At 39.1% G+C, this 12,393-nt stretch overlaps 1 protein-coding gene across 2 annotated transcripts in view; it reads right to left on the reverse strand.

Moving 5' to 3' along the window:
* Positions 1-12,393, reverse strand: part of cntnap2a (contactin associated protein 2a) — a 351,650-nt gene that overhangs the window by 111,744 nt on the left and 227,513 nt on the right. For both annotated transcript variants that reach the window (XM_032503457.1, XM_032503458.1), the window contains exons 12-15: positions 7,931-8,037; positions 5,377-5,496; positions 4,243-4,358; positions 2,333-2,417 (exon numbers count right to left, since the gene is read on the reverse strand). In XM_032503457.1, coding sequence (XP_032359348.1) covers positions 2,333-2,417; positions 4,243-4,358; positions 5,377-5,496; positions 7,931-8,037 — 428 coding nt within the window. The remainder of the gene's footprint in view (positions 1-2,332; positions 2,418-4,242; positions 4,359-5,376; positions 5,497-7,930; positions 8,038-12,393) is intronic.

The raw sequence follows: 12,393 nt of genomic DNA on the forward strand, positions 1-12,393 counted from the left end.
GTGTGTGTGTGTGTTAGACACAAGAGCATGCAAAAGAGCGTATAAATAATGCATGTACGTTTGTCTGAATGTACACACTATGTCTGTAGGTGTAGGTGTTCGTGCATTGCTCCGTGCATGGTAAGTTAATGGCTAAGTTTTGGTCCACTGCACTCATACCCAGCTATTACTAACCCCCTCTTACTTCATTCTTACTCAGTCAATCAAGGACCACACATACACAAACACATTAACAGATCTGAAATCCTCTATCGCTCCCTCACCCTCTTTCTATCTCATCTCATTCACTCTAATGGCCAGGAGTGTCTTCTCTTTATGAAGCTATCCCTAAGGTGGGTCGTTGTGTGTATTGTATGTGTGTGTATGAGAGAGTGAGAGCGAGAGCGAGAGATAGAGAGAGAGAGAGAGACTTGGCCAGAAGAAACTAAGGAAAAAAGCTGAAAGCGGTTTTGACAATGAGAGCAAGCTTGTTATTCTCACAGTGAAAAACACTGGTGTGAATAATAAAACTATGCACAGGCACACACAGGCACATAAGCACACAGATACACAGACACAGGCACAAACACACACACAAAGGCACATGTACACAGACACACAGACACACACACACACACACACAGACTTAATATCAAGCTTTGACACAGGCAAGAGTAAAACATAGCTGCAAGCCCTCCTCTCTACTCTTCTCTACTGCATACAAACTATTCAAAACACAAGTCCACTAAACCCAACCATAACACAAATCAAGCATATCTAATCCAAGGCAAACCTGACACAATTCAAGCATTTCACTAGCCAGCCAAACTATTCTGAGCTGAACAGACAGAAAACCCTGCAAGGCCTTGCTACAGCACATTACATTCAAACTAGTCTAATGCTAATGAATGTTATCCAAGGTAGGTTAGTCAGAATGAGCCCAGCCAGGCCCTAATTCATTTCCATTGATCCATTTTAGTACTATCCTATTATCTGTATTGCTATGTAAAGACAGGATGAAAGCAATAGTTGAAATGTACAGAAGGGTGACAAATTAAGGGAAAAACCAACAAAGGTTTGAAACCCTGAAACTCCATTATGTAGCCTTGAATAACATAAATGAGTGGTGGTCAATAATGATTGGAAAATAATTGATAAAGAGATGAGTATGAAGTAACACTGACACATCTCAGCAGTGTCAAACCAACTATCCCTCCTTTTTACCATTTTCCTAAAGGAGCATGAATAGAAGAGAGCCCTTCCTGTTTTTTCTTTGCCAAAAACAACCCCCCACACAGTTTACTTGTTCATTTCTGCAAGCTTCTCAACAATCTGTTTTTAAATCTCCAGCAGAGATATCTGTTTTTGTTTTCATTTTGGTAGAAACTTCGGATTCTCCACAAGCTATTCTTTGTTGATGGAAAATGCTTTCTCAAAACTGGTCTGTCCATGACATACGACAAGTACAATATTCATCATATCCCACACTCTGAAAAATTATGGTTTTGTCTTACATAAACTTGATTCTTTTGGCGTCAAATTCCCTATAGTTAACCTGAAGAGCAGCTTAGTGGCAAAAAAACTCACTTAACTCTCTGAGGATCATCACAAATCACACTTTCTAATTTACATCTAGCCTGTCCATTGCGATTTGGACCACATTCATGACTCTGATTTCAAAGAGCAGCTTCATTTTCTCAGTGATATCCAGAGCTGATAAATGGCCCATAAAATCTGAGTCAATGTATTAAGTCTTCACTCTGTCTTCGCCCCATAGCATTTCATCAAACAATACTGATGTACGCCCCCTTGCTTTGATATTTGGAAAAAGTCAGTTTGTAAGTAAGGAGCCAATTCCAATGTACATATGAACAAATGTATTTCTCAAGCTGAAACTCAAGTTTGTGGAGAAATGGCTTTACCTCACACAGAGAACATGTGTAACCTAACAGTGAGCAGTGTTTCTGCTTTAACTTCAACATTACCCAGTTAAAACAATATAGGGATTCTCTCAACCAATCTCAATTGAACCACATATACTGTGGTTATTTGTGTAAATTATTTCCATGACTTTTCCAAAACGTTTTGGGTTTAATTATTTTCTCAAAACTTTTCCAGGCCAGGAAATAGCTCATTTCACATTCTTTGACTTTTTTTCAGGTTTTCCATAACCATTCAAACCACGTTTAATTGGTCTCCCCTCTGTAGTACCGCCACACAGAAGAGCATGTCATTGTTAAAATGAATTCCTCATCAAATTCTGACTATGTGACAAAAAGAACATCCTGCCTGTCTCAGTGCTGCGTACTTGTGTGAGTCAGTTGTGAATAAAGATGCTTTCCTAAGCTCTTACCTGGAGTGTTGAGCAGTCTGGACATGCGACAGCTATAGGCGATTCGCTGCTCACAGTATTCTGCACTGGTGGTGATGGCTGTCACCTGGAAACACAAGCACGGATATGTCTTCATTTGATTTCATTCAGCCAGACAGGACAATTCCAAAGCAAAATGAAACAAAGTGCACTGTAATGTTGTTTTAATTTAGCTTTCTGTGATTTATAGAAGCTAAAAAAGTGACCCTTACAAATTAAGAGGCAACATAATTACAGGATGGATATGCTACTGGTCTTGTACACACTGCAGGTGAAAAGAAAACTCCTGTCTCTCTTCATTGGAGCGCTGAAATCTGCAAAATTCACTCAAAGTTTGCCTCTGACTGAGAGTGACAACTGGCTGTCAGGGAACATAACTTGAAAAAGCTGGCTTGTGTCTTCATGTGACTTGTAGAACCACTCACCAGAAAGAAAGAACAAGGTATGGTGTGGGACAGCAGATTCAGGGAGTGGGAGTAGTATGGAGCAAAAAACAGACAATTGGAAGAAAGATGAGGCGAAGCGCTCGTTATGTTAGATTACCACTGTGCTTTTGAACGACGTAGGACTGAATGTGATGCTGCTGATGGCATAGGTTGGTCAAAACAGTGACAGCATAATAATTACCATGGTTAATTACGCTTATTCTGTGTATTTTTGATATAAGATAAGATATAAGGAGAAATTAAACACTTAACTCTTATTGCCCAAGACTGTAGAAAGATGGATGATTACTAATATTAACAATAACAAGCAAGAATTTCAGAATATATCACAAATCCATCGGATTTCTTTGATTATCTTGCTCAGGTTAAGGATGTATAAAAAACCTCAACCCAACCAGTTACAAACTCTTGCTCCGTCTCAGTTTACTTAATTTATAAACCATAGGAAAATGGCAATCAAGTTGCACTAGATTCTCAAGAGCACTCTGTGAGCTCAATTTTGACTAATACATTTTCAGACCAAAAATGTTGAATGGTTAGTTGCAAAGCTTCAACTAACCAACACTGATGACTTAATAAGTGGAGTTTGCCTCCTGAACCACAGTGTGTGGTATTCAAAAAGTGACAATTACAATCTACTTCTTGTACACTGTTTATTTTATCTGCAGTTTTTGGGAAGACTGAGGTTTTGATGTGACTGACAATTAGGCACATTCACCACCCACACCCACCCACACACACACACCCCCACAAACACCTGGTCCAAACTTCTTTGATTACCACACATTTACAAAATAAAGTAAAGATGGAGCAAAGAAATGGCGATGTTTTGGTGGGGCCTAGACCAGAACCCAGACCAAACTTAGGAGTTTATGTATGTCAAGTCTGGTACACATACACATATATATACACACACACACACACACACACACACACACATATATATATATATATACACACACACACACACACACACACACACACACACACATATATATATATATATATATATATATATATATATATATATATATATATATATATATATATATATATATATATATATATATATAGTAACTGTGTTGATTTCCCCATCCAATTGGACATCTTATTTTGTGAATGTAGAAATGGCGTTTCTTCGCATGAAAATAAGAGCCTGATGGCTACAATTTGAAATACCCAAAAACATTTTTTTAACCTCATAATGTACACATTATACAATATACCTTTTTTTCCATTGTATTTTTATATAAGAATAACAAATCACCTACACTGAAAATCAGTGTATGGCAGGCATACATTTTTACCAGTTTTTGTATTGAATATATGAAAATCTAAACTCAAATGTTGCAACACAAAACTACCTATACATAATGTATGCTAGTGTGTGTGTGTGTGTTTGTGTGTGTGTGTCTGTGTGTGTGTGTGTATGTGTGTGTTTGTTACCTGGTCCATAGAGGCACTGTAGTTAACCTGTAAAACAGTGCGTCTCTCTCTACTGGAGCCAGTCACTGCAGTTTTGGGTGGCAGGTTGTTCATTACTGTTGTCCACACTTTGTCCTCTACACACACAAACATGTTAGCATGTTAAGATCCAATCTTTAACCACAAGAATTAACAGTTAGTTGTAGTATTTGTTTAATCTCTTAAGTAATTATACACAGATTACACACATGTACACAAACAGTAGATTCACCCACATGCTGATATATTAACGCACACACGCATTGCAGTCTTTCTGTGTAATCTAAGTTACAGCTATGAGAGTGCAGGGTTTAAGAGACACTTCTGTGCTGTTAAAGCATGAGCCAGTCACTCAGACATCTCGCTGTTCATTCACTATCAGTCAGGGAATGTGTGTGAGTATGTCATGTCTCTGAGGTGTGTGTGTGTGTGTGTGTGTGGGAGAACGAGAAACTTTTAACATTTCGGAGGTATGTGAGAGTGTGCTATTCAGCGTGACTAAGGGGCTAGCCAGCGGAGTGCAGTGACATTTCATTAAAAGTCTCGCCTTTGCTCTGCCTGCGTGCTCTGCTGTTCCAGACTATTTACTTATTCCACTCTGTGTATGTGTGTGTGTGTGCTTGTGTTGGTATGTATGTGTGTGTGTCTGTGTCATAAGTGTCACTCAGACCGTTGGAGCACTCTTAGGTTTGCAGTTTTCATAACAGGTCCGTTTCAAATGTGCTTGTAGTGTGTGTGTGTGTGTGTGTGTGTGTGTGTGTGTGTGTGTGTGTGTATACTGTATGTGTTTGTCGTGGTGGCTGCTCTTCAGAGTTAAATGTCAGTAGCTGTTACTGCATCACCATGGAAACCCCAGGTACATCAGGTTAAGAGTGCTACTGTCTGAGGTTAAGAATAAGAAAGGATGGAGAGTTTTCTTCCCTCACAGGTCAGTGGGGACTAGACGGAGAAGGGGGCGCACGCACGCGCGCGCGCACACACACACACACACACACACACACACACACACACACACACACACACACACACACACACACACACACACAGCAGGTGCAGCACAGATGAAAGCACACACAGGCACAGAGCAGTGATTTCAGGTGGCTCTCCCACACACACCTGTCATGTTGCAATTGACTTTGAAGGGGCCAAGGGGTCCACTGCCGTCAGGGTCGATCCAGTAGGTGTCAGAGGACCTGCCCAGATGCTTATAAGCTTCACATGATGGCTCATAGATAGCTGTGGGTGGGGTAAGGGCAAAGAGAAATAAGGGGACAAATAAGCAGTTAGAGGAGGAAAAAACAAGACTAAATAATTCACATTCAGAGGTTGTTACCCATATCGTACATCAGACCAAAACATAAAAAATAAAATGTTGGACATGGCTTTTATTATGTTGTTTACAGGTGGAGGTCAATACAGTAACCCTCTCAAAGCTATTTTCTGCAATCTTGGGTCAGGAATCACAGCGCAATTTATGATAAACTACCATACGCTGCCCACAGTGTGACAATAAAGATGATACACTTCCCCAAAGACAGCCTGCAAATTCACACCTTAAAATATATTTTATAAAAATGGATCTTAAATAACACATCAATGTCTATAGTGGTTTTCTTTTCCCCTCCTTCCAGAAGGCAATTTCATGTGGTTGCCAGTCTCTTTTCAGTGCCTGTCAAGAAGTGGTGTTTTGTCCCACACACTCTAGCAATCCACCTGACAACATATTGATGTTTTGTTTGCGATGATCTACACACAGACAGACAGACATAGGAGGAAGGGAGAAAGAATTGCACTTCAAAGAGAAATGAGAGAGTCTGACTCAGAGTGAAACTTCCTTGATTAAGGCAAGACCATTCACAGGCTTAAAACTGAGTTAAAAACAAAAAACAAATCTATTGTTTCTTCTATTCCTTAGTTTGCTAAATCCTAGCTCGTTATTCCCATTCTCTACTCTCCTTTCTTTTGTCCTTCTTTTCTCTTTTCTCTTTATATCCTCTGGCTACTTCCTTATTGCTCTTTTTCTCTTTGATATTCCTCTGTTCATCCAGAAGTTTTGTGATGCAGTTGCTTACTGAGAGGACGTGCTCTTCAAAAAAAACACTGTTGGGAGGACCTGACCCTGCTGAACCATCTCACAAGGATCTGCAGAGAACTCGACGGGATTGTTGAGGCACTGCTTTTGGTTTAGAGCCATTGGTCAAAGGCTGTAACATCGTGGAAGCTGAATAACCAGCACTTCTCTAAGGAGTGTTTCACAGTGGTGGGACACAACAAACAGATTCAAAGGCCAACAAAGATAGTAAGAGACATTGCTTGACATCGGCCAATTTATTTTCAGAGTAAAGTGCATAAAAAACCTAGATAAAAGCAGTGCACCTTATAAAAACACTTATTACACCTACGCTTCACTGTAACCTTCACTAGAATGGATGAACATGGACCTAATTCCAAATTTAAGTGACATCAGGGAGGATATCATATAACTGAGAAACCAACCAAAGGCCATTATCATGAAGAAACCACAAGATTTTGATCTTTTAGCATCAGCGGACAATCTGTATTACCCTAGAGGTGCAACCAACAATTAGTTTCATTATTGACTAATCTGTTGATTATTTTTTGTCTAATTCATTAATTCATTCAGTGATATGAAGCAGTTAAAGCAGTTAAACATCTAGATTTTCACATTTCAGAATAGGCAAATATTTGACATGTTTGCCTAACAAATTACATAAAAGATTAATCAATTATCCAAATTCTAGCATATCTTCCGTCAATCTGCTAACTGTTTAATTATAAACTAATAGTTAAGGGCTTAAAGGGAAGTTGGGCAACTCCCACAACACATATTTTAAACAGCATACATTATTTATCCAATCTCCTAACCCACATTTTCTTGGCTGATCCCCTGATTCGACCCACCATCTCCAGGTTACTGCTGTGCCAACAGCCATCTCTTATTAGTGAATTAGTCCTTCATAAATATTGATCAAACACATAGACAGATAGATATGTTGTTAGATTAAGACATCTCTCACTAGACACCCTTTGCTAAAAAAACTACTACTTTTTTTATTGTTCATACTTGATTTCCTATTTATGCTCAAACTGATCTTTCTGTCTGTGACGCCATATCTTGAACAATGTCTTTTTCACTCACTTTATTTTTTCAAATTCTTCCAACTGTAATTTCCTTGCACTTTCTTTATATTAAATCTGTTGTTGTATGTTGAACATCCACAATATTGCCAAACCTTTTCCCTCTCATCCTCTCTTAAAAGAGAACAATATTTGAGGCACATGGGGGGTGGGATGGCATTCTCAAATTTGTAAGCCTTGGAAAAAAAAACCCCTCTTTGGCCTTTTCTCTCTTTCTGACTCTGTTCTCTTTGTGCGCTTGTGCTTTTGGTCGAGTTGCCTCTTCTCAGACCAGGACCAAACCCATAAAGCAGTCAGAAAAGCCTGGCCTCTGAACACTTCAAAAGTTCATCTGTCCCTCTGCTGAGGATTGGGGCTTTGGAAGAAGAAACAGCGTAATCACTCAAAGGCAAATGAACAGGGGAAGGCCAAATCACCCAAACACACAAGGAACAAGGAAATGAGAGGGGGAAAAAACAGATGGGCAATAACACATAACTGCATGGACAAACACACACACTCACATACTTACAAGTGTGGCAGGTGGCTCCAGTGTATCCTGTTCCATCACAGGTACAGCTGAAACTGTCCCAAGTCTGTTTACACCGGCCGCCATGTTCACAGTGATTAGGCATGCATCTGGAGAAAGAATGAGGAAGAGTAGTTTTAAACATTTGCATGACATGCAATGCCTTTCAAAGAAGAGAAACAATTATATGTCTGCTGAACCTCATCTAGACATTGAGACATTTAGATATTTATAGCTAAAAAAGAAATACCTTTGACCTTCAGTGTGTCTAATAGGTCAATTACTGTATTTTAAATACTGTATATTGACTGGTTAATGTAAAACATGCATATGGTATTGAGGATAATATTGAGTGAAACCTACAGAATACTCCTGTGTCTCCCTCTGGGGCACAGAATGGATCAGAGTTTACTAATACTCCTGGATTTTGTGTAAAACAACGGTACTGTAGGATACAGTATGACCACTGTGAATAATTACATGTTAATTTAACCTTATACATTGATAAGTTCTTTAATTATACCAAATAATGAGTGTTAATATGTCAATTAATTAAATATAGCAATCAGAAAGCCCACCTGCCACCTTCAGCTATGACATGGATAAGTAGCCAGCTGGCTGCTTACTCACTGTGAATGCACATCTTTATCTCTCTGTTGTGGCCCTTTGTTTGCATTAAGTATGCCTTTATTTATTTCAACATCAAACATTGTTTTCAGAGTGGATAAATATGAAAAGTCGCATTTGAATTAAACAGTGTGGAAGAGAAAAAGAATTTGACATGTTGGCACAAGGATGACATGTGATTGCTCATTTTGGACGTCAATAACTGACTACACTTTTACTGATTGTAAAATTACTGGTCACTTTGGTTAACAGGAAGCAATTATGAGCCGCAATAAATCTTTTTTTTATACTCAATACAATATGTGACAATACAATACACGTCAAAAATACGTCAAAGAAAACAAATAAATTGCTTGTCTGCCGATATGGAAACAGTTTAAGTGTTCATGGAATGCAGAAGGTGACGTAATTGGGTTGATCCTGCTAAATGTCGATGCAGATAATGGTTGTAATGCACACGTTTGTGTTTGTTAAAGAAAAGAGGAGGAAGAATTGTATTGTCACAACTCAGTATCCTGATTTAAAAAAGGATGGAATTAGGAGTGTAATGCAAGTAAACAGTGTTGTCCGCATCATACAGAATTAAGCACATAGCGTTAAGACATCACTGTTTTTTCTTCTGCAGTTTGATCTGCCTGTAGGCCTGGGGATAGTGATCCCAAGACACAATGGTCTTAGAGCTTGGGTTGCCAAGTACAAACTCGCACACATGTACTTACGCACAATTTATGTGATTACAATATTGGAGTCTGATTATTTGAATGAGTGATGATTATGAAAAGGAATTTTAAGAGGAAAGCAGCTGGATGAAAAACAAACACTGACTCATAAGAGCTGCGGGGGTCCGTTAAAATGCAGAGTTCTTCTTTAGTCATGTAGGGAGTCGGGCAGTTAAGCAGCTGGAGGGACAAGGCGATCACCGCTGTCATAGCTCCAGAAACTACGAGGCTGACATACAACAGTGGGTTTGTGAGTTCACTGACAGTGGAGCGTCTGGAAAGTTGCTTTCACACAACCGCCCTGACAACTGTCTACCTGAAAGAGTTTTTAAAAGCAGCTGGCCAAAGCCAGGCAGTTACTGCCAGAAGTTCAGCATGGTGACTCTGTGCAGCAGAGCGTAACCTGTGCACATTCACGTGGGAGTAAACCATTTCATACCCCTACCGCCATAATGGAATTGGATGGAATTCCCCTCTGTCGCCTTCCCTAATTGAAATGACTGGAGGCAGTGAGTTACCGTGCAGTGGTGAGAAAGTGCCTTAATTGTAAATAGTATCTTTGTATATTAGCGCTCATATGCACTTACATTTATTCTTCACGTGTAAATAAAGTGTGTTTTGTAAGCTGTCAACCCACATTAACCTACGCTTGTACTTTCTTACTCTCTAATTAAAGTAAGGAAGTACAACAAAGGTTACAAGCGTTAGAGAAGCAATAAAGTGTTGGTGTTTTCTTAAGTATTGGCTATATGTACAGAATGAGAGAGATACATAGCTGCTGCAGAAAATAGAATAATAGAATAATGAAATTTTGGGAAAAAAATACATCTTAGCTCTGACTGTGTGGACTGATGCAGAAAAAGACAATTTAGGTAACACTACTACACATGTACCTGCCTGAAATGTTACCCGTGACCCCGCTTTACATGAACAAAATCATCCAATCATGTCTTTCTTAATATGCTATTGCATGTACTGCAGGTGAGAAAGAAAACTATAATACAGCGGTGATCCAAGTACGTCACATGTTTAACAAGCGCAGTTAAAATGCCATTGTTCCTTCTCAATGAGCTGCGATTAAGGAGCACAGACAATCACAAAAGATATTATGCTCGTCAAGCTGTGAGCAATGAAGTACACTGACTACATATGTTCTGGGCTTTCTATGAGAAAAAGCAAGATCTATGAAGATAATGGAGCACCTCTAGAGTGTGTTTATGCTTTTATGTGGGTGTTGTTGCAGTATCCTCACAGAATGACAGTGGCTTTATGCAATTTGAGAATTTGCATGCCTGGCCCAATTTTTTTCAGCATTAGTGCGTGTCTGTGCAGACATATGTGCACCTTTTGTTTCTTCCACCATCTCAGCCTGCACCAAATCTCACAGCGGAACGACATTGATCAAAAGGAGGTCAGACAGAGCTATTGAACTGCCTTCAAAGACATTCTGATTAGTTAGATGGCAACACTGCTCCCATTTATCTTCCATGGCAGGACAGGACCCACCTCAAGTACTATGGCGCTGATTCACAACATTTGAAGTAATAGAGATGGGGAAAAGCAAGGGAAGGAAAACGGCATCTTAGGACATCACAAGAGTTTGTTCTAAAAATCTGACCACAGTCATCCTACTGCTAGACACCATCAGCACCACAATCTGCAATAATAATAATTTCATCCCAAATAAGCTCACATTGCACGGAATAACAAATAAGTCTATAGTCCACAGGCACAGGCATGACAACTTATCCAAAAGTGAGGGCTTCATCCAAATTTAAGAGCCTTCTGTAGACCAAAATAATGCAGAAACCAGATCTTTGTCATCATTTTCCACATGTGAAAACAAAGGTTTTTGAAAACTCTACAGTAAAGTTTCACCCTGTAGTAATGGACTGGGCTATCACAGCTTTTTGTAGTCACTCATTTTCTATCTACAGTACTATGCAATGTCAGATGACTTCATGTGCATTGAATAGTAATTTGACCAAAGGTCTTTATGCAGTAATCTAGATCTCACAATAAACAGCTGCAGTACTGTATGTGTTCAAATTGGTCACCAGGTAGCACGTATAACCTTCGATCAAATCACCATTCTATAATTACAAACAATAACAATAGACTATCTCTATTGTGACTCCAGCCAAATAGACTAATAAGTGATCAAATGGAGACACAGATGGCAAAATTGAACTTATAACTGTTTTAGTGTTTCAGTAGTGACTGTGAATCTTTTTGTAAAGGACCTGAAAATGAACATACGCATTTAAAAAAAATGTGAATTAGTGTGAACATGGTCAAAGCTGTGATCCAAATGTAAGTATCCCTGCAAGCCAGACCTCTCTTGAATCAAGGGCAAAATTGATCCAAATCAAGCAGTGGCAGTTGGTGTCTACTTCTCTGGGCAGGGATATTGATAAAGGTAAGTGGTATTGACTCTATTCTGTGAAAATGCAGAGGTCAGCGCAAGGTCAACTCCTAAATGAAGCTTCCTAGACATCTACCTTAACGGTATGACCCATGCTTTATGTCCATTGCATGACTGAAAAACATTGAACTCTTATTCAAAATAGAACAAGGTTTAATCCCTGAAGGCAGTGGTGTAGTCTACGTGATATGCAGGTATACCCACAAAGAAATCTCCAGGATTTCCATATACCCACTTAAAAATGCCCAATGACATGCAACAACATAGTTTCCACTATATTTTTGATATATTTTGAATTGTCTGTGTTTTTATACTTCGCATAGAATAAATGAAGGTATTTCCACCATAAATTGGTCCATAAAACTGTATCTTAATACAGAAAATGAAGTTGTTGATGCTCAAAACTTCCCTAGGGGAGGACACCCAGACCCCCCACTATAAAATGGACATTCCCTCCAAGGGATTCTGGCCAATTTACAGCACCCTACTAGATATACAGTATATCCACTACAATACATTAGACTAAACCACTGCCTGAAGGTTATACCAGGCCACAATGTTTAAATGTTTTGCACACAGGAATCAGAATTTAGCCCAAGGTATGTGTAATTCCATATATGGCAAATCTCACCTGATGTGTTTCTCTAGTCTATGACAAGGAAATAAATTGGAATGTCAACAAGTTGTAATGAATG

This window comes from Etheostoma spectabile, chromosome 22 (genome assembly GCF_008692095.1).
Source record: "Etheostoma spectabile isolate EspeVRDwgs_2016 chromosome 22, UIUC_Espe_1.0, whole genome shotgun sequence".
In the NCBI taxonomy this organism is placed as follows: domain Eukaryota; kingdom Metazoa; phylum Chordata; class Actinopteri; order Perciformes; family Percidae; genus Etheostoma; species Etheostoma spectabile.